This window comes from Phyllopteryx taeniolatus, chromosome 9 (genome assembly GCF_024500385.1).
Source record: "Phyllopteryx taeniolatus isolate TA_2022b chromosome 9, UOR_Ptae_1.2, whole genome shotgun sequence".
Taxonomy (NCBI): Eukaryota; Metazoa; Chordata; class Actinopteri; order Syngnathiformes; family Syngnathidae; genus Phyllopteryx; species Phyllopteryx taeniolatus.
Window position 1 is genome coordinate 31,015,347 of NC_084510.1, and position 22,214 is coordinate 31,037,560.

General features: G+C 46.2%; 2 protein-coding genes across 5 annotated transcripts; both read right to left on the minus strand.

The window, feature by feature from the left end:
• raly (RALY heterogeneous nuclear ribonucleoprotein) lies at positions 1–10,001 on the minus strand. The gene is made up of 6 exons (XM_061786433.1): positions 9,584–10,001; positions 7,525–7,807; positions 5,964–6,013; positions 4,977–5,175; positions 4,759–4,875; positions 1–3,639 (listed from the first exon to the last, which is right to left on the minus strand). Exons 2-6 carry the CDS (start codon positions 7,778–7,780, stop codon positions 3,512–3,514), a joined length of 750 nt encoding a protein of 249 aa, XP_061642417.1. The 5' UTR covers positions 7,781–7,807; positions 9,584–10,001; the 3' UTR covers positions 1–3,511.
• Positions 10,002–14,581: 4,580 nt separating this feature from the next.
• Positions 14,582–22,091, minus strand: podxl2 (podocalyxin-like 2). 4 transcript variants are annotated; one of them, XM_061786222.1, is made up of 12 exons: positions 21,085–22,089; positions 19,429–19,472; positions 19,224–19,344; positions 18,889–18,944; positions 18,454–18,622; positions 18,214–18,392; positions 17,664–17,738; positions 16,591–16,747; positions 16,433–16,494; positions 16,172–16,354; positions 15,794–15,988; positions 14,582–15,041 (listed from the first exon to the last, which is right to left on the minus strand). In XM_061786222.1, exons 1-12 carry the CDS (start codon positions 21,155–21,157, stop codon positions 14,985–14,987), a joined length of 1,371 nt encoding a protein of 456 aa, XP_061642206.1. In that variant the 5' UTR covers positions 21,158–22,089; the 3' UTR covers positions 14,582–14,984. The 4 variants fall into 4 exon arrangements, with proteins under 4 accessions (XP_061642206.1, XP_061642205.1, XP_061642204.1 ...); XM_061786221.1 differs by having other exon boundaries at positions 19,224–19,347; XM_061786220.1 differs by having other exon boundaries at positions 19,224–19,472; positions 21,085–22,091.
• Between the last annotated feature and the right edge of the window lie 123 nt (positions 22,092–22,214).

Sequence of the window (22,214 nt, forward strand, 5' to 3'; positions counted from 1 at the left end):
TCCAAAAATAATATGGTATTCATGACGACTTAGGAGGATAAAATGATTATTAAATGACCATAAAAAATATGAAGGTATTTATTTTATTTTTATTTTTTTAAATCACGATGATAAAAGATTGAATCAAAGTTGTAATGACAATCCCCCCCAAAAAAAAAAAAGATCAATAGAACAATGATGATTCAAAAATAGGATTAGGGCCTTAAACGCAATCAAAAAGCTTTCGGTCGGATAAGCAAGAAGAGAAGAAAAGAGTCGGAATGACAAGAAGAACCACCAGAAAAAAAGATTCTCAGCATTCAAAGAAAATTACAAAATGATTGATAGCGCAGATAAAAAAGACGAATGAGCCGTTGCGCTAAGAAAGTGTGGAGACGACACACCTGGCGCAGCGCGCCGGGCGGCGGATGAAAGGGAAATCAGTCGCTCCGGGTGATTAACCGCCCGGTCGGCGATAAATTTTCTTGATCGTCAAAGCGGCTTGAAACGCAACACCGCGATGGCCGACCGTTGGGGCCGCACATTTTCTCACATGCCGAACGAACGTCGACGCCGACGCTTGTGTGGTCACTTTTTGAACGAAAAGCGCAAATCTATTGAAGAGAGTCGAACGGAAAAATGAAAGAAGTCAATGAAGGGGATGAAATATCATTACAAAAAAAAAACGAGTGACGATCAAAAAGGGACTCGACGGCTTGACAACGATAAATAGGTGATGAAAAAAAAAATGAGAGTTCGGGATTATTTCAAAAGGAAGGATGAGTCATAAAAGTCAGTGACAATAAAAGAGTCGTACGCCTGACGAAGAGAAATGACTGACGATTTGAGTCGATGAAAGGATTATTAATCACGATAAAAAGACAAAAAAACAGTCTTAACAATGACAAAGACAAAAGTCAAATATTATTAGGACAATAAATGATGACGCAAATAAATGATGATGAAAAAAAATGGATGATCAGAACGTTTTTGAGGATAAAAAAGGAACTTCATGACAATGGAGTAACAATCGAGAAGAAAAATATGCATTGGTAAAAAAATATGAACGCTAATGATGGTAAAAATGTCCGAATGGCGAGAAAAAAAATAGTCTGAGTCATGATTAATAAAAAAACAAAAAAAAGCGGTCATGACAAAGTTGTGGCGATGCTTTACAACCGAGCAGAAACGATGAAAAGTCTTCGCGACAATTACAATCCAATGAACGATGACAATACAAACATTTTAACGATGATAAACACGAGGAAGCCTCAATGATTAGGAAACCGATTATTAACGACCGTACAAATGACGATTCAAAGAAGTCTTAAGGCGAAGTGTCAGAGACAAATAAAATCTTCACGGCAATAAAAACAAGCTAAAAATGACTTCGACAATGATGATAAAAGAGGATCATGGAGCGCCGATTGCAATGAAGTCGCGACGTTGTGTTAAACAGCCATCAAAACTGAATACGCGGATTTGCAAATCATCCATCCAGCCATTTTCTGTCGCGCTTCTCCTCACGCGGGTCGCAGCTGGCTTCGGGCGAGAAGTGGGCCACACCCTCAACTGGTTGCCAGCCAATCGCAGGGCGCACAGAAACAAACAACCATTCCCACCTACGGGCAATTTAGAGACTTCAATCAACCTCGCATGCATGTTTTTGGGACGTGGGAGGAAAGCGGAGTTCCCGGAGAACCAGGAAAAGCCACGTAGGCCACGAGGAGAACATGCAAACTCCACACAGGCGGGGCCGGAATTCGAACCCCGGTCCTCACAACTGTGAGGCAGACCTATATTGAATTGAAAACACTACAAAGACAAGATCTTTCATGTTCAAACTGATCAAGTTGATTGTTTTTAGCAAATAATCATGAATTTAGAATCGTTGCCAAAAAAGCTGGGCCAGGCTCAGGTTTCCCGCTGTGTCACGTCACCTTCTCCTTGAACAACATTCAATAAACGTTTGGGAACTGAGGACGCTCATTGTTGAACAGTCCGGGGTCTCCGTTGTCGTATTTTACGCTTCATAATGCGCCGCGCATTTTCAATGGGAGACGGGTCTGGACTGCAGGCAGGCCAGTCTAGTACCCCGCATTCTTTTACTACCAAGCCACGCTGTTGTAACACGTGCACAATGTGGTTTGGCATTGTCTTGCCGAAATAAGCAAAAAAAAGACGTTGCTTGGATGGCAGCATATGTTTCTCCAAAACCTGTATGTACCTGTCAGCATGAATGGTGCCTTCACAGATGTGTAAGTTCCCCATGCCATTGGCACTAACACAGCCCCATACCATCACAGATGCTGGCTTTTGAACTTTGCGTCCATAACAGTCCGGATGGTTCTTTTCCTCTTTGGCCCGGAGGACACGACGTCCACAATTTGCAAAAACTATTTGAAATGTGGACTCCACAGAACGCTTTTCCACTTTGCGTCGGTCCATCTGAGATGAGCTCGGGCCCAGAGAAGCCGGCGGCGTTTCTGGGTGTTCTTGATAAATGGCTTTTGCTTTGCATAGTAGAGTTTCAAGTTGCACTTCCGGATGTAGCGCCCAACTGTATTTACCGACATTGGTTTTCTGAAGTGTTCCTGAGCCCACGGGGTGATATCCTTTACACATCGATGTCGATTTTTTGATGCAGCGCCGCCCGAGGGATCGAAGGTCACGGGCATTCAATGTCGGTTTTCGGGCTCGCCGCTTCCATGCAGTGATTTCTCCGGATTCTCTGAACCTTTGGATGATCTTATGGACCGTAGATGATGAAATCCCTCAATCCCTTGCAATTGTACGTTGAGGAACATTGTCCTTAAACTGCTGGACTATTTTCTCCCGCACTTGTTCACCAAGAGGTGAACCTCGCCCCATCTTTGCTTGTGAACGCTCCTTTTCTAGCCAATCATGGCCCCCACCCGTGTTCACCCGTGGGATTTTTGATGAGCATTCCTCAACTTAGTTTTTGTGCCACCTGTGCCAGCTTTTTTGGAACCTGTTGCAGCCATCAAATTCTAAGTTGATGATTATTTGCTAAAACGTTCACGTTTGTCAGTTTGAACATGAAATATCTTGAATGTCGCGCATTCAATGGAAGATAGCTTGAACATGATTTGCAAATGATTGGATTCCCTTTTGATTTATGTTTAACACAACGTCCCAACTTTCATCTGAATTGGGGTTGTACGATTAAAAAAGTATTACATTACTAAAAAAAAAAAAAAAGGATTGACAATTAAACAAGCTGATAAAAAAAGTCTTAATGACCCAAAAATAATCCGAATTCTAAAAAATACGGCTATTTTCAAAAATGTTAAAGACAAAAATCAAACTATGATAAACGCTAAAAAGACAATGAATGGAATGGTCGCCAATTCCTGTCAGGTCCCATCCGGACAAAAGCAAGGACGCGAACGTGCCGCCGCGTTTCGGGATGACCACGCAAACTCCGATTCCACCCGGAACGCGGCGGCCGTGCCGACCGCTGACCGCCGCGCTTCCTGGCCCGCGTGGTTTTCCGCAATCGTGAAACGGATCAAAGCGAGCGCTCTCCGTCGGCGAGCCGCTCCGCTTGGCCTCGCTTTTCCGTCACGGCGCCGCGGCGCTCCTCCTCGCCTTCGTCTCGGGCCTCCTCGCCGTCATGTCGCCGTGACGACGTCCTCTCTTCAAAACAGACAAATTCATATTCCTTTTTTTTTCCCCCTCGATATGACAGCAAACAAAAGTAACCGTTTTCAAATGGGTCACTTTTTTGCATTTACAACTTTGTTCCTAACATCTGTTCCTTCCTTCCTTCCTTCCTTCCTTCCATCCGTCCTTTATTTCTTTCCTTCCTTTTGTCCTTGCTTCTGTCTTTCCTTCCTTCCTTTCTCCCTTCTTTCCTTCCATCCGTCCTTTATTTATTTCCTTCCTTTTTCCTTGCTTCTGTCCTTTCTTCCTTCCTTTCTCCCTTCCATCCGTCCTTTATTTCTTTCCTTCCTTCTGTCCTTCATTGTTCTCTCTTTCCTTCCTTCACCTAAACCTGCTTGGCTTCCTTCATTCCCTCCTTCTTTTCCCACCTTGACTCACTTTTTATGTATGCACCCTTACTTGCGTTCCTTCGCTTAAACCTGACCCCCTCCTCTGCCTTCCTTCCTTTCTTTTGGACCTGCGATCACTTCCTTTCCTCAGACCATTTTGCAGAATTCCTTCCCTTTTCTTCCGTCATGAGCTCCTCCTTTGCTTCCGCAGGTGGCCTTTCCTTTATGCCTTCATCGTGATTATCCTGTGCTTGAACTTACTTTTGTGAATTTCCTTCCTTCCTTCACTTCGCTTTCTTTGCTCCCCCCCAAAATGTGGCCCGGGCACGCACGTTCGGAGTGTTGAAGAGGCGAGAAACGCCAACGTGAGCTTCGAGATGACGACGCTGCGCCGATGAGCGCATGACGCAGGTTGCCGGTGAATGTCGAAACACACGACGTGACGAACAAAATGTATGACTCTTTCACGTCTATAAAACGATTCGCTAAGTGCGTGGGATGAGAAAGTCGTCGCTGTCGAGGTCGCCGTGCGCGTTTCGCCTCCTCTGCTGCGGAAAGAACGCCGGCGTCGTGGCGCTCTTTGAACTTTCCAGTCCGTTGCAACTCAGCGGGATGCTCGACAGCACCCTCCTGTGGTCAAAAGCGCAATTGCGGCCACCGACAAACCCGACAAACCCAAGAAGCGTTGGCTTCTTTGTGCGCGCGTGAGAAGGAGACCCGTGCGCGTGCACGTCTGTTGCGCGAGGACCTGCGTGTGCGTCACCTGTGTCTCCGGCGTGTGCGCCTTCCGTCACGTGTTCCAAGCGTCCCAGCAAAGCGTCGACGTTTTCTTTGATTTGAGTCAAGTGCGACTTGATGACCCGCAGCTGAACTCGTCTCCCTGCTTGCGCGCACACACACGCACACACGCGACACGTGACAAGCAATGACTTGCGATTGGCTCCGAAGCTTTCGGAGACGCACGTCACAGCGCAGCGCCACCTGTCGCGTCGGCGCGGAGGATCTCGGCGTCCTGCGGCCGCTGTTGCGCAGGAAGCGACGACGGCCTCCGGGCGCCAGGGGGCGACACGCGCGGCCACTCGACGCCGACGGGGGGCGGCGCCCGACGGCGGAAGTCCAACAAGCTGGACGCAGACGGATTGAAGATGACATAACACGACATGCGATATGACGAGCTCAGCTCTCAGGGTCGCCGATGGCGAATCGGCGACGCCAAAATTACCCGCGTTGGCCGCGCCGACGAATCGAAATTGCCTCATCGTAATTACAACTTCAAAAAAAGGGACTAACTACAACGTGTAACATTTCACATTTGATAATGAAAAGCAATTAAAATATATATTATTGGTTGTGTTGCTGTCGTTCATAATAATGTTAGTAATTATAATAAATTATAAAATTCAGTAATAACATTAGTAAAAAATGTAATAATTATTATTATAATAACAATTTGTTTAAGTTCATTAATATCAGTAGTTTATTATTATTAGTAGCAGTAGTAGTATTTACTACTGTCAGTAATACTATTGCTGTTATAATTGTATTATTACCAACATTATTTATCAATAATAATAATAATGTATACATGAATCATCCATTTCCCGTACCACTTATTCTCCTGACGGGCGTGCTGGCGCCCATCCCAGCCCACTCTGGGCGAGAGGCGGGGTACGCCCTGAACTGGTCGCAGGGTATAGCTGCACGAATTCATCGGAATAAAAAACATATAAAAGGGCTGTAACTAAAAGTTGGAACATTTCCCATTTGATCTCAAAAATATATATCTGTATATATATATATATATATATATATATATATTTAGCGATTATTATGAAATACTTTTGGTAATAATACAATTATAATAGCAATAGTAATGACGATAGTAGACAGTAGAACTTGACAAGAAAGCCGCGAGTGTTCTGACCTGCGGTCCAAGTCTCCCCTCAGCCGACGGCAGCGTCGCCCGACGGGCGCGTCGGGCTCGTCGGGCTCGTCGGGCTCGCCCGCCATCTTGACGTCTGCGAGGAGGACGCGGAGGAAACTTCCGTTCAAACTGTCGCCATCGCAAAACCTTCGTTTATGGTACAGTATTTACAAAACGTGCGTATTTCAGAGGAGCGTCCAATTTGCGGCACCGGATTTGAATCGTTCCGACTCGGCAAGAATTCTTTGGGCTTCTTTCCCGGTCAGCTGTTCAAATATCACCCGAGGATTGTTCATGCGCGTCACCTATTGTCAAGGATCTAAACGTCGGATTTCATATGCGAAGTCCTTTCCTTTGGTGCGCATCGTACAAGCGCTGCGCTCGTACCGCCTCGCCGAGTCGACGACACGCGCGCCTCGCTCGCGTTGTCTATCGTTTCAAGTTGAATGCATTGGACGTCCGTTTTTTTCTTCTTGGCGCTCGTTTTCATGGTTAGAGGGAAGACATTTGGCAAAATACCTGCGCAAAATCTGGAAAACACAAGAGACACACTGTAGCTTTACTCGGACTCCGAGGTCACCGCGTGAAGTCGGCCGACATTTAGATCTCGTTAACTAAATGTCTGAAGATCGCTAGCGATTCGGGATATTGGCTGATCGTCGGCGATGTTCGGCATTGTGACGCAGAACTTTCGCCTCCGCGGCAGCCGGGCGACGTAATAAAATCGCGTGAACCAAGCGGACGCTGGATTTGTTTTTTGTTTTTTTCAATATCCGGAACAATCAGTGTTTTTTTTTTTTTTTTTTTTTTTTTTTTTTTTGTCCTGTTCGGCTGTTGGGTCAAGCACAATGGAGGATCTGTATCCCGTTTATGCCGGAACGGTTTTACTGTGTCACAGTGGAGTTTTGAAGCTGCCGCTTCGGTTTCTTCGTATTACAATTGAAGTTTATTGAGAATCAGAGTCGAACAGAACAAAGTTTCTCGAGGGGAGAGAGAAACGAAGACAAAAGACAAAGCACTCATTTCAAACAGGATGCGAAAAGTAAGTCATGACGTCATCTACAAGAATGAAACATCAAATAGGAGTCTCGCATGGGGCCGTAGTGCTCCGTCCTGTGCGGGAAGGGCAGGACAAGATGGAACAGGACAAGGGCAGGAGAGGACGCACGCAGGACAACAATCAGTGTTACGGCCATAACGAGTCAATGTGCAGTTCACTTCCGCAACGAAATACGGACGTGCCGTAACGTTTGGCGGCCGTTTTTTCAAAGCTGACGGCAGAAAGCTTTTTGCAATTTAAGACTGGGGAAACTTCAGCGGTACAATGTATGGATGTACGTATTTCCGGATTTCCGTTTCGGGTTCACTTACAAGCCCGGGAGACGCCTGCTCTTTTGGTTTTGTTTGAACTTTTCACTTTGTTTGAAAGATAAATGTTTCAGTTACATTGAAGTTTTGATTTGCAGTCAAATACTTGAAGGAGCTATTTATTTGTTTCAGCGCAAATCAATCGAGCAGACTGAGCGACGTCTCGTAAATCGAAACGCTCGAAAGTCGGCGAGCAAATGTTTTGAAATGGCCCGTCGGCACGCGGCGGCGACTCACCGAGCGTTTGGCCGGCCAGGACGCGTCCGTCGTGCCCGCTGACGGCGGCGCGGGCGTGGCCGCGGCCGGCGTACTGCACGAAGGCGAAGCCCTTGTGCACGGAGCAGCCCAGCACGCGGCCGTACGCGCAGAAGACGGCCACCACGTCCCGCTTGCTCACCAGCGCCGTGTTCAGGTTGCCGATGAACACGCGGGACGCCACCGACTTGGCGTCGCGCCGGTTGGTCACGTTGCTGGTCCGGACCGGCGGCGACATGAAGCCGGACGACGACGGCGAGACCAGCTGGAGAAAAGCAAACGCAACGCGCAAAGCGTCAGTAATGTCGGACGGCTCGTCCAAATCAGTCGTTCCGTTTCGGGCCGAACGCCGTTCATAAAAACACAACTTGGTCTTGACGAAACAGAAGTGAGGCCATTGTTTTTTTATTTTGCAACATTCTGCGTAATCATTTAAAAAAAAAAAGAAGCAAAAAGCCAAAGAAAAAGCAAAAACATTCTACATATTGGATCTCCGTCACTGCTTAAAACGTTGCTCGAGCCATATTTGATCACGCTTGAGCGGCTATCGTCGTACTTTGTACGAGCGAGGTACGCACTGGTGTTGTGCTCCGGAGCGCGACAGACCGAGACCGAGACCGAGACCGAGACCGAGACTTCTGGAAGCGCAGAACGAGTCAAGACCAGAGCTTTCAAATCTTTTTCTTTTTCAATCCATTTTTCTCCTGAATTTGAATTTTCTTCAAAAACACGTCGGCAACTCTTTCAAGGCACACGCAAAAATATCAAATCTTAACACTTTTGTTCAACTAAATTATTGCAAAAAATAAATCCTTGTAAAAAAAATAAAATTTAAATAAAAAATAAATCCTTATGATAATAATAATCTTTTTTTTTCAATTTTATACTTGCTTTTCTCCCATTCTTTTTGGATCAAAATGATGTTATTTTGTTAAAAAGGAATTCAGTCATGCATTGATTTTTGATGTATGTTTTCATTTTGGAGGTTACTTTAATTCCATATATGATTTGTAATGTGATGTAATAAATGTGATTCTATATGTGATTGGGTTTTCGTCATTATATGTTTTAGTTTGACTTCATTGCTCCTTTTCTGATGAAAGAAATGTACTTATTTCATTATACATCATACATTATATCATTACATCATGATACATTTGTACATCATTTCAGTATACCTTCTGTATATACTGTTATCTATAGCTCCAGAAAAAAAGACCAAAAACCCTACAAAACACATATTGTATTTGAGCTCCTTTTTGTTGTATGTTTTTAAATGTAATTTTATTTTGATTTCACAATGTATGTATGTTTATTTTTATTTTACATTTTTTTAATATTATAAAACCAATTTTTTTTATTATAGTTTTATTTTATATATATATATATATATAAATTTTAGTTTGATTTATTTGAATTTGTATAGGAACAAATGTATTTAATTAAATGCATTTCATGCGATAGGGTCAGTGCTATTTTATTATTTGTATTTACATTTATTTGTATTGTGTTGTATTTCATGTACATGCACACATGTAATTTATTCCATTGTATTTTTATTTATTACAATTTTCATGGTATTGTAATGAATGCATTTGATTAAACACATCGAATGTAATACCACAAATATACAGTTGTTGTTTATTTCGATTTTAGAATCTTGACTTGAGTTTTTTATTGTCATAAATTATTTCAACTCATTTCATGTAAAACTGTCAATACATGGTATTTATTTATTCTATTTTCTTATTTACATTTCTGATATTTTGTATTCTAATTTGTAATAGATATACTTATTTCAACTAATTTCTGGGGTATTCCTCTCATTCACTGCCAGCCTTCCCAGTTAACATGGATATTTGACTTCTAAAGCCGTCAATGGCAGTGAATGTGTTAAACCAGGAGTTTACTTCGCATAGTGTCAATTAAAACAAAAACAAAAATGCTTCCCCATGTTGGATCTCATGAGACGGTGAAATAATGTGACCGCAGAAAATCAGCAGAAAAAAAAATGTGTAAAGAGTAAATGGAAGGAACTCACCTTCGTCGGGAGGTGATGAGGAGGACGGCGGCGGGCGTGATGTGTTGCTCCTCTGCGGGTGGTCCTCCGATGAAGATGAAGACCGCCAAACACTCACACAGGGGAGAGGAGGAAGAGGAGGAGGAGGAAGAAGAGTGGACAGATGTCTGCGTCACACCACGAAGACGAGAAACGTTTTTGTTTGGGAATTTTTGTCGCATGTGACTTGAATGTGACTGGATGTCAATGTATGTATAATTGATATATTATATATTTAAGGCATACACTCAGAGACATTCATATACCCTATATGAATATACCTCGCGTATATGGGTCACTGTTTGATTCACTTAATACCAACATACAGGCACAAACTTGAATGTTGAACTACGGCGAGGATCCTGTCGGTGGACTTCAGCTCTGCATTCAACACCATCATCCCCAAACTCCTCTCCTCCAAGCTCATCTACACCCACCGCCAGCACCGGGGCGCCCCGAGGATGTGTCCTCTCTCTCTTCGCGGATCTTCTCTCTCTACACGAACAGGTCCACCTCAATGCACCCGGCTGTCAAACTCCTGAAGTTTGCAGACGACACCACGGTCATCGGCCTCATCAAAGACAAGGACGAGTCGGAGCTGAGCACGCTCAAGAGATGATCGCGGACTTCAGGAAGCATCTTGCACCACAGCCGCCCCTCACGCCGTCCGACTGCCCCGCGCCGACCGTCGAGGCATTCAAGTTCCTGGGAATTACAGTCTCGCTTTATGTGGCCCCCGAACTATAATGACTTGGACACCCCTGCCTTAAACAATCTCTATCCTTCTAACGATTTTCTGCAAACCGACGCCCCGCTCGGACCCTCATCTCGTGACAAATCACCTCAGACCAATGGAGGAGCTTATGGGCTAATCTTGTAAAACATCTTTGGCAAATGTGGGACTTTCACTTTGGCTGACTTCCTTTCACTCCTTACTTCCTCAATGGACTTGACTTGCTCCCTCTTACTTCCTTTCACATTCCACTTCCAGAAATCCACAGAGCGAGAAGTAATGCTCAGCAGAAATTTCAGCGTTTTTGAGGCCCGGTCATCTTTTGAAGCAATAATTCATCCCACAGATGAAGCGTAATCGCGGCGACGTGACGCTAATGGCGTTAGCGAGCGCTAACTCCGTCGATTATTCATGCAGAACGTCGCTAGCGCTCATCGTCACATTTGCTATTCCTTTGCGCTAGTCATGGAGGTAAATGTCAAAAGGGTTGAACTATTGGTGTTTGGCTTTTTCTTTGGCCACAGTCGTTAACTTCTTTTTACACTTGTATGACATCCAAGAATGCGAATGCTTGAGTTCAGAAAATACACACAAATGCAACACAGTACAGTAGTTACGTGATTGCTCCTTATGCTTATTGCTAGCAGGGCTAATGCAGCAGTGTGTGTGTGTGTGTGTGTGTGTGCGTGCGCCTTTCATTAGCTTTTGTTTGCATCTTAAAAGCGCACACACGCGCGCAGACAGTGGCCTCATTCCACGTACTTACGCACACGCAAGTTGAAGCTTTGCATTTCTTTCAGCCTCTGCACTCAAGTGCCTCCTTGCATTATTAAAATAATAAAACACTTGAAAGGAAAAACAATCAATTTGATATAAAGACGTTTTTCATTTGAAGGAAGTCCAAATCCTCTTTCCATGAGGTTTTTTTTTTTTTTTTTTTTTTTTAAATAGTCAAGATGTTTTCACGGTCTCAACTTTTCCGCGTCACTTTGTTGGTCGACTTTCTGTCCATTTTGCTCCGTGTAAATGCGTAAATGTCATTTTGGTCAACTTTACTGTTTAGTGACAAAAATAACTTTTCTTCATTTATTTATGTTTAGCACATCTTGCCTCACAGCCGTGAGGTTGCGGGTTCAAATCCGGCCGGAGTTTGCATGTTGTCCCTGCGCCTGCGTGTCTTCCCGCCCACATCCCCAAAAAACATGCGTGCGAGGTTGATTGAGGACGCCGAATTGCCCGTAGGTGTGAATGTGAGCGCCAATGCTCGTTTGTTTCTATAAGCCCTGCGATTGGCTGGCGACCGGTTGAGGGTGTACCCGCGGTCAGCTGGGATGGGCGCCGATCTCAAATGTATTTTTCCACACGGGGTGGAAAAATTCCCCAAAATTCAGACACCGACCAAAACTAAAACGGGCGATATGTTCAAAGCAACGCAGAAGGAAAACAGCAGGATCTCCTAAAAGGGTGAAATTGAGTGTGGCGCAGTTGAGCTCATAAGTGTTTTGTTGGCCTTTCATCTGGTGAGTCGCGTGAGTGCAACTATTGAGAGCCTTTCGCGTGAATCCACGGAATTGCACTCGTCGCCGTTGGATGAAAGCGATTGCGGCCGAGTGTGGCTTTGCTTGCGACGTCCTGCGTTTGTTCTTCTGTAGCGGCCCCCCCCCCCCACCCTTGAAGGAACCTCTTCAAACCTTTTTACCCCCCCACCCTCCTAAAAAAAATCCTCTCCTCTCCAAGTGGCACCATCATGACCAACATTCAAATGCAGCAATATGATTTCATCTGAGTCAGATTTCCAAGACAGTCGAGAGCGAGTGAGTTTTTTTTTAACACCTTCACTGTTTCTAATAAATGTTGCTTTTGGGCTTTCGCTCCCCCCCCCCCGCCCCCCCCCTGCGGACCTCGATCGTTCCGCGCAACGTGGCCGGAACGCCTGAGGTGTGTCAGAGGTCGTTATGGCAGAATCGGTGCAACCTGAAAACGCATAAAATACTGCACCAAAGGCGGGATATGGCCTTTAGTGAATTATAATTTACAACATTTTCAACCAAGTCCTAAAATTAAAAATCAATTATTCAAATAATTGGCATTTAATAATCTCACGTGCACGAACGTCGTCTCGTGTTGCGCGTAAGAAGCCAGTGGCAGGCGGGCAGGAACAACCAGCCAGATGAGGTGGCTCGGGCATCTGTTTAGGATGCCACCCGGACGCCTCCCCGGTGAGGTGTTCCGGGCACGTCCCGCCGGAAGGAGACCCCGGGGACGACCCGGGACACGCTGCAGAGACTACGTTTCTCGGCTGGCCTGGAAAACGCCTCGGGATCCCCTCGGAAGATCCGGAGGAAGTGGCTGGGGAGAGGGAAGTCTGGGCTTCCCTGCTGAGGCTGTTGACCCCGCGACCCGACCTCGGATAAGTGGAAGACAATGGATGGATGGATGAAACTTTTAAATAAAGCCACCAAAATACAAATTTGGTATGGTTAGCATGTCTGCCTCACAGTTCTGAGGACCGGGGTTCAAATCCCGGCCCCGCCTGTGTGGATTTGCAAGTTCTCCCCGTGCCTGCTTGGGTTTTCTCCGGGCACTCCGGTTTCCTCCCGCATCCCAAAAACACGCGTGCTCGGTTAATGGACGACTCCGAATTGCCCAAGGTGTGAATGTGAGTGCGGATGGTTGTTTGTTTATGTGTGGCCGCCCTGCCATTGGCCGTCGGCCAGTTCAGGGCGTAGCCCGCCTCCCGCCCGAAGACTGCTGGGTTCGGCTCGAGCACGCCCGCGACCCGCGTGGGGACAAGCGGAACGGAAGACGGATGATGAATGAATGAATCGCGGCGCACGAGAATGTGAGACATCTGTAACAAATTGTAAACCTTGTTTGTGATGACATCCAGCATAAATCGAGATCGTAAAGATCTCTTGGAGTTTGACCATGCATACTGTATAACATCTGGATTCATAAATATCCACACATCTGAAAGCAAACTATTGTAACCGATCAACACAGCGGGTTTGCAACCTGCCGTCGATGCAGATCTCGGAGGTTGCGTGCGCTTTTCGCCATCAGAAGCGTCGTTATGGTCTCTTCCTGTGATGATGCGCGACTTTGAGTTTTTGGGGGTTTCCAGGGTCGCGGAGAATGTGAATTCAGCCAACGGGTCCTTTGCATGAGTCGCATTTCAAACGTCCAATTGTCCACTTTCAAAACCGAAAGAATCCATCTACCATCATCTGAAGTCGTGGATTCGAATCGATTCAACAATATTGTGACACCGGCAGAATGATTTTTATTGTCGACGTGATTAGCGTGTCAAAATCAAAGCGTCGGTGGCACTAAACCAGCGGGAGGAACTCGCCCGCTCGACCGGCCGGACGAGGGGAGGATGCCCCGAAATAATGACCCGACCGCATATTCAGTCAAACTTGCTCCAGCTACTTCTGTTCGAGCCACTTTTGTATCCGCTTTGTCCATATTTGGCTACGACCGCCCCCTTTCCTCTGATTGGTTACCTCGGTGTTTGTTATGTCGACAGGGAGCGGAGATCTCGGCGAGTGACGTCGATAAGCCGGACAAATCCCAATGAGGCACCTCAGGAATGCGCGGACTATTTCAATTCATATTTCACGGTTTTTTTTTCAGGCACCACAGATACGAGATAAAGTTGACAAATATCAAATGTGTTTTAAGTGTAAATGTATGGTTTAATCTAGTCATTTTTTTATTTTTGTAAATGTCTTTCTTTTACAGGATGAATACATTTGTGGCAGGACGACAGAAAACTTTTTTTTTTATAAATAATTACTTTAGATCGTGATGAAAATGAATTGAATTGGTGAATTTTTAAAAAAATTATTGTTTAGGTGACTTTTTCACACATTTCAAAATTACACACCAAAACGTCCCAGGGGCCAATTTGCAGATGTGGCGTGGACACAAGCACAACGCACAAAAATATTATATAATATAATATATTCCTGCAGAAAAAAAGTCCTAATCGTAAAAAATAAAAAATTTTTGAGAGAACAAAGCATAATGGTGCGCACGCACGCGTGTGTGTGTGTGTGTGTGTGGATCCCGAATTTTATACTCGTTTTAGTTTCCGAGTTCACTTTCAAATTTGCTCTCTTAACGTTTTAAAAATGTCTTTCTTTCAAAGACGACATTTATAGTTGGCAGGACAACACAAATGTATGGATATAAATTAAGAATGAGTTCACGTTCTAAGAGAAACTCGTCCGTTGCTTCAATAATGAGAGTTGCAAAACTTTATTTGACAGGTTACAACTTGACGAGCAAGCCATGACGCTATCGCGGCGCATCAGGAACACAATCTGTCAACGCAAGCAACTTGTAGTTTTCTTCATGGAAATACTAGCTAACTTGCAGCGTCATTAGCCTTAGCATTGGTCAAAAAATGCGAACATTGCCAAGCAGGCAGCCGACGGTAGTGAAAAGGCGCTTTTATTTCCAACGTTGTTAAAGTGCTTCGGGGTTGTTTGTTTTTTCGCCGTGTGTCTCATGTTTGCGATGAATGCCAATCACAAGCTAACAGCTAGTGTGGCTAACGGCTAGCGTGGCTACCGAGGCCCGGCGGCGACGTGGGTGGGTGACTCCTCTTTGGAGACGTCCCTCCATCCTCTTCCTTGTCCTCCATCAGAGGTGTGTGTCCTCTTCTTCCTCTTCCTCAGCTGCTGCTTGATTGACAAAGACCTGGAAGACCAATGAAAAAACTGGTGCTCGTTACCAAGCAGAATACAAACATGACAGGGTAGAACCTTCTCTTGGGACTACGACCTTCTTTTGGGACTAGAGCCCTCTCTTGGGGCAAAATCCTCTCGGGGCTAAAACATTTGCTCGGGACTAGAACCTCTCGGGACTAGTACCTTTTTCTGCAATAAAACCACTTGGGATGAGAAGCTTCTCCGTGTACGACAACCTTTCTCTCCATACTAGAACCTTGTCTTAGGATGGAAGACTTCTCTCTGGTCTACAAACCTGAGATAAGAACGTTCTCTCGGGAGACAAACATTCTCTTGGGACGAGAACCTTTTCTCAGGACTACAAGCTGCACTCTGTACTAGAACCTTCTCTTGTGATGAGAAGCCTCTTCCCTTGGGACAAGAACCTTTTCTTTGGACTAGAACCTTCTCTTGGAACTCAAACCAATGCTCGGGACTTGTACCTTCTCTCGGGACTACAATGTTCTCTTGGGACAAGATTCTTTTCTTAGGATGAGAACCTCTATGAGCTACAAGCTTCTCTCGAGACAAGTAGCTTTTTGTCTGGAGTAAAACTTTCTCTTGAGATGCGAACCTTTTCTCTGGACCACAAGCTTTTCTTGGGACCGGAACCTCTCCTGGGACTATATACAGGTACAAGCTTCTCTCTGAACTAAACTGGTGGTCATTGCCAAGCAGAATAGAAGGCACATGACAGATACTCTGCCAAGGTTTTCATCTCACCTGCCAGCGAGGGTTCTCCTCCATGCAGACGCCCTCGCCTCCCCCCACCAGTCCGTTGGTACTAGGCTGCTTCTTCTTCAGTTCTTCTTCTCGCTGGTCTTCAGGCCGGGCGTCAGGCTGGTTGTCGCCCGCCACGTCCAGGGTGGGGTTGTCATGGCAACCGTTCTCCACAAAGCGAAGCTCCTCGCCGCGGAACTGAACACCAAAAAGACGAATATCAGTACAGGAAGCCGAATACAGTGAATGCATACATGAATACATGAAATTATATTCATGTATTCCCAATAGTACAAAGAATATACCACGTCTACATAATACATACATCATTCGTAACTTTAGCGTAACCTTTCAATCCCTGTGGTCTTAAGGTGGTCTTACAGTGGTCTTGGTGGAAGGGGGGCGTCTCTGCCAGCAGATGTAGATGAAGCCTGACGTGATGATGACCAGGCAGATGGAGCCGATGACCACCAGGACAACAAACAGTTTGCTGTAGTCGCTGCGCTGGGACGCGCTGCGGCGGGGTTGGCACGTAGGTGGCGCGCCGTATTCTTGGATGCCCACCTGAGGGGTGGGTGTAGGCGGGTTAGGGTTCAGCGCAGAGATCCCGCGAGGGCAGGAGAATGTTCTCGGAAAAGTTACCCTGTTTAAACTTGGACGCATTTCTCCCAGCAGACTCAGCAGGTCCTTGGTGGCCATTACGCCTGGAAGTGCACGCGCACACAAACGCGCACACAATATGGAAAATGTTTGATTTCATACAATACAGTGCTTACGTGTGTGCGTACGTGTGTGCGTACCGTCGTCAGACGCCACGTGCATCAGCATCTGTCGTTGTTGGTGCCTGGGCTTGCTCAGGTAAATTACCCATGATCCCTCTGTGCTGTTCATGCGCCGCGCAACGCGTCGCTCCATCGTCTTCATCAGGCGCACGCCGCCGTCGCCGCGGAACTCCTCCTGTGCGTCACGCACACGCGCAACTGTGTTAAGTGTGTGTGTGAGTATGTTTGCTTTTTTGTGTGTGTCAAGCAATGTGATTTTTTGTATGTGCTCGTGTTTTTACCTGTGTGCATCGGCACGTTCATGCATGTGCGTGTACTTAATGTGTGTGTGTGTCTAAGTCCGTGTGTGAGCATATGTTTGTGTGTTTGTCGGTGTGTGCTTTTGCGTGTGCATGTGCGCGCGTATGTGTGTGTGTGTGTGTGTGGGTGGGTCTATAGATTTGGGAAGTTAGCATGATTAGATTGTTATGAGCACTCACCCATTTCAGGTTGCGCATCATGTTGAGGATGACGAAGTTAGCATGGTTAGCATGTTATTAGCACTCACCCATTTGAGGTTGCGCATCATGTTGAGGAGGACGTAGTTAGCATGGTTAGCATGTTATTATCACTCACGCATTTGAGGTTGCGCATCATGTTGAGGAGGACGTAGTTAGCATGGTTAGCATGTTATTAGCACTCACCCATTTGAGGTTGCGCATCATGTTGAGGAGGACGTAGTTAGCATGGTTAGCATGTTATTATCACTCACGCATTTGAGGTTGCGCATCATGTTGAGGAGGACGTAGTTAGCATGGTTAGCATGTTATTAGCACTCACCCATTTGAGGTTGCGCATCATGTTGAGGAGGACGTAGTTAGCATGGTTAGCATGTTATTATCACTCACGCATTTGAGGTTGCGCATCATGTTGAGGAGGACGTAGTTAGCATGGTTAGCATGTTATTATCACTCACGCATTTGAGGTTGCGCATCATGTTGAGGAGGACGTAGTTAGCATGGTTAGCATGTTATTATCACTCACGCATTTGAGGTTGCGCATCATGTTGAGGAGGACGTAGTTAGCATGGTTAGCATGTTATTATCACTCACGCATTTGAGGTTGCGCATCATGTTGAGGAGGACGTAGCCCTGTCCACTCGGCTGCGTCCAGTCCACGCACACCACCTGACGACAGACAAACATCAGAGAACAACTGATCCCACAGTAGCTCATTCAACGCAAAATGGCAGACCTCCTGTGTGTGTTCACACTTTTTTGGTGGGTCTACTCAGGATCGACGTTTCTAGCAAATTCCATGTTGCCAAGTCAAACCGGCTTCAGGGGCTGAATTTTAGATTTATGTTTGTTATCCAGTTGGGTGCAACTCAGCCAACCATCCATCCATTTTCTGGGCTGCTTACCCTCACTAACGAGGGTTGCGGGGAAATGTCCACTTTGAACCTAAATAGCAGACTTCCCCGTTCTTTTGATTGTTTATTTTGTATTTTTTGGGGGGGCATGGCTTGAGATTTTTTTGTGGGTCTACTCATAACAGATATGTTGACCAGATTTCATGTTACGAAGTCAACCTGACTTCAGGGGCTGAATTATTAAACGGCTCTGTCGACTTTAAACGTTTTCCCAATTTAAAAAAACGTACGTGTGGCTTCTGAGGGGGCGTGGTCATCCAGTCCCAGTTGGTCTCAGCTAAGCCAACATTGGGCGAAATATCAGAGGTGGGCGTTGGCCTGGTTTCCTCTCCTTCCTCCTCTTTGGGCTGCCAAGGCGGCGTGCTGGTGGCCACGTCGACGTGTGCCACAGTGGCATTGTGGGTGAGCTCTGCAGGAAGGAAGGAAAAGGAGTTTGACTGACAGCCAAGACGGCCAATCTCCTGCTTTACCTTTGACCCCCAGGAGTCCAAAGTCGGTGCCCGGGCCGGTCTCGGGGGCCACCGTCGCCGCGGCGATGTCAGAAGAGGCCGTGCCTGCTGTCGTCGGCGCTGGCGCGGAAGAGCGAAGGACGCCAAAACCGCTGAAGTGCCCGCCTTCGTCCAGCGCCGCCTCGGAAAACTCAAACCGCACAAGTCAAACAAACAAACAAACAAACAAACAACACCAAACAAAACAAAGATGAAAAATCAACCAACAATAAAACAAAAACACAACAAACACTTAACAGCATCACCAATATTGAGTTAGTTGGCAGATGTTTGAGTTGTTATTTTAAGTATTTAGCTTTTGGGCTCTTTTAGTTTCAGTCACTTACTGAGTTTGAGTTATTTAGTTATTTTGAGTTATTTTGCTTTGTGTTGGTGAGTTTGTCAGTGGATGATCACCTGGTGAGGCTCCATCTCCTGGGCGAGGTCACGGGGTGCGGAGGGAGGAGAGTAGCCTGTCAACAAGTCACATGTTACCGTCACGTTTGACTCCTCCCCCAGCGTGTCACATCAGACACTTCATTAGGTACACCCTCTCAACACATCGCAACCAATGTGTGCCACTAACCAATAAAAATGTCAGAAATCATACATAAGTGCACACCGGAATACGTATATCCAACGACCGGCGCCCGATCCGGGGCGAGCCCTACCTCTCGCCCAAAGTCATCTGGGACAAACTCGGGGGACCGTTCTGACGGTGTACCCAATGAAGCTAGCGCATCCCCACTGACCAATCATGGCCTCCAGCTCCGGCGCGGCGTGCGTCCTCCCGACCGGTCCCGGGGAACCCGAGGCCTCCTCCTGGGAAGACTCGCCGTCGCTGCCCGCCGCCGCCGCCACCCTCATCGGGTACTGCTGAGGAAAAACCGCAGGACACTGAGACAAAGGAGACGAGCGGGCGAGGGAGCGGTCGGCGGCCTTGGTTGGTCTCCTCACCGGGTTTCGGGACCTGCCCGCGAAGGACTCGGAGAGCGGAAATGCTGAACGACAGAGAAAAAAAAAAACACTTCAGTGTCGGACCTCCGCCAAGGCTCGAGCCCAACAGATTGTTGCTTCCTGGTTCAAGAGCCAATCAGCAGACGGACCGCAAAAAGTGTTTTTCTCACAGCCCCGTCCGTGTGAAAGGATATAGGGCAAGTTTCGCACCGACGCTCATCCCGCCCTGTTGTGTCGAAAGCAATTGTCAGCGACATTGCATACGTCACACCAGCCGCTTGCTAATTAACTGATTGCAGGATTCAGTGTTGCTATGTGACAGGAGACAACGTTGCAGAAATATCCAGCCTTTGCAGGGTTCTGTGCAAAAGGCAGAGGAAGATCAATTCTTCTGTTTCAGTCAGACCAGACACATCTCATTCAATTGTAGAAACATCCTGTCTTTACTGTGCTCTGTGTGAAAGGCACAAAAAAAAAAATTCTTCTGTTACGGCACACCAGACACTGACATCATCTAATACGATGTTACTGTGTCAAATTTCATTCAATTGCAGAAATATCCTGTCTTTACTGTGGTCTGTATGAAAGGCAAAACAAACAAAAAAAATCACATTCTTCTGTTACGGTCACCCCAGACACTGGTGTGTTGCCAGCAAATAATCTGACGATGGTATGATGTTGTGTTGCTGTGTGAAATCACACCAAGTCTTGGCAATATCGCGCCTTGACTGGGTTCTGTGTGAAAGGAAAAGTAAGGGGAAAATGGTTTGTGTGTTACGGTCACACCAAACGAGACATCACCTCATTTTCTGATGGCAAGATGATCTGTTTTGTATAAGAGTGCACCCAGTTGTGACAATATCCTGCCTTTACTGCATTCTGTGTGAAAGTTCACACAGCCACAGCAGAGTTACACCTTTTCCGGGTTCTGTGTGAAAAACAAAAGGCCAAAACCTTTTTATTCTTGTATTTAGGCCACACCAGATGCTAACGTCAACAAATTATCAAATGTTGGGATGCTGTGTTACTGTGTGAAATTATGGAAATATCTCACTTCTGCAGGGTTCTGCATGCAAAACAAGACATAACTACCAGTTATGGTCACACCAGACACTGACTGATCACTTGCTGCCCTGTTGCTGTGTGAAATCACACTCAATTGTGAAAATATCCTGCTTTTACTGGGTTCTGTGTGAAAGGCAATGACGGGGAAATGCCGATCTTCAGTTGTGGTCATTGACTTATCTGATAGCGGAATGCCACGTTGTCATTCCGTGTGAAATCGCCCAGTTTCGGAAATACTGTTCCCTACTTGAACTGGGTTTCGCATGAAAGGCAAAGACGGATGAATGATCGATTGTCTCTCGAGGTCATTGAATTATCTGATGGCAGAATGCCATGTTGCTTTGTGAAATCCCATGCATCTCAATTTGACTGGGTTGTGTGTGAAAGGCAAAGGCGCCTTTCTGTTACTGCTCTAATGCAGCAATTGTGTGGAATCTCTGCGTGAAAGGGGCCAAAGAAAAAGCACGCGAACTCAATGCTGTGAACATGGCTCATTCATACAACGTTCATTAGTCAGCAACCACGACCCCGCACTGCAGCGTACCTCCCACGTGCGTGCGTGCGCGTGTGTGTGTGTGTGTGTAGACTGACCAATCAGCGTGACGAAAATCAAAAGGAGCAGGTCCGCCATGTCCGCTGCGGTGCACCTCATCTTCCTCTTCATCTTTTTCGTCGTCTGTGAACGCAACGCACCGCAGCCAGTTTGGGCCGCGCATGCGCAGTGTGGCCACACTCCGCGCAGGGAACGTTGAGATGTAGTTCACATTAAGTGTCGCTAGAGGACGCCGTTGATCGCCCAACAGCTTGCTTATTTAGTTTGTCTATTATTATTATTTTTATTATTATTATTATTCATCCATCCATTTTCTGAGCTGGAGCCTATCATAGCTTTCATCGGCCAGGAGGCGGGGTACACCCTGAACTGGTTGCCAGCCAATCGCAGGGCACATGGAAGCAAACAACCATTCACACCTAGGGGCAATTTAGAGTCCAATTCATGCATGTTTTGGGGATGTTGGCAGAAACCGGAGTGCCCAGAGAAAAGCCACGCAGGCACGGGGAGAACATGCCAACTCCACACAGGCGGGGCCGGGATTTGAACCCCGGTCCCCAGAACTGTGAGGCAGACGCTCTAACCAGTCTTCATCAGGCGCACGCGGAACTCATCCACATCCAAAAACATTCATGCTAGGTTATTGACAACTCTAAATTGCCCGTCGGTGTGAATGGTTGTTTGTATGTATGTATGTGCCCTGCGATTGGCTGGCGACCAGTGCAGGGTGTACATTGTGCAGGGTGGTTCATTTTACTAAAACAGGTGCAAATAACAAAATCTGATAAACTGATACATGTTAATTGGTCCCTACCTTATTTTTTTTATTTTTTTCGGGGCTAAAGATAGCTATAAATAGTTCGGCATAATGAAACTTGAGAGGCTTAGTTAATTGGTCGGTCAGTCACGTCATCGACCGTAAATATGACGAACATAAAAATAAGTATTTTAAAGGGAACTTAAAAAATAATACTTCACGCGACGTCAATTTATATATATTTTTTTCAAATCATTTTTAGCACACATCTATATTGGTAAATACGACATGCCGATTTTCACCTGTGCCGACGGCGACGCTAAGCTAGGGGGGGGGGGGGGGGGGGGGGGGGGGGGCAAAGTCGTCAGTGCATTCCATGTATGTGGAACGCAAGAAAATCGAAAGACCAAA

Bases quoted from the DNA above. Each gene is read 5' to 3' on its own strand.
- raly (XM_061786433.1), bottom strand. From the start codon at position 7,780: ATGTCGCCGCCGGTCCGGACCAGCAACGTGACCAACCGGCGCGACGCC. The intron at 6,014-7,524 runs GTGAGTCGCCGC...TCCTCCTCGCAG, and splicing joins CCTGGCCGGCCAAACGCTCG to ACGTCAAGATGGCGGGCGAG. The intron at 4,876-4,976 runs GTGGCGCTGCGC...GCGCGCAAGCAG, and splicing joins CCTCCGCGCCGACGCGACAG to GGAGACGAGTTCAGCTGCGG.
- podxl2 (XM_061786220.1), bottom strand. From the start codon at position 21,157: ATGAAGAGGAAGATGAGGTGCACCGCAGCGGACATGGCGGACCTGCTC. The intron at 18,623-18,888 runs GTGATCATCCAC...GTGCGGTTTGAG, and splicing joins AGGAGATGGAGCCTCACCAG to TTTTCCGAGGCGGCGCTGGA. The intron at 16,748-17,663 runs GTGAGTGATAAT...CGTGACGCACAG, and splicing joins TGATGCGCAACCTCAAATGC to GAGGAGTTCCGCGGCGACGG.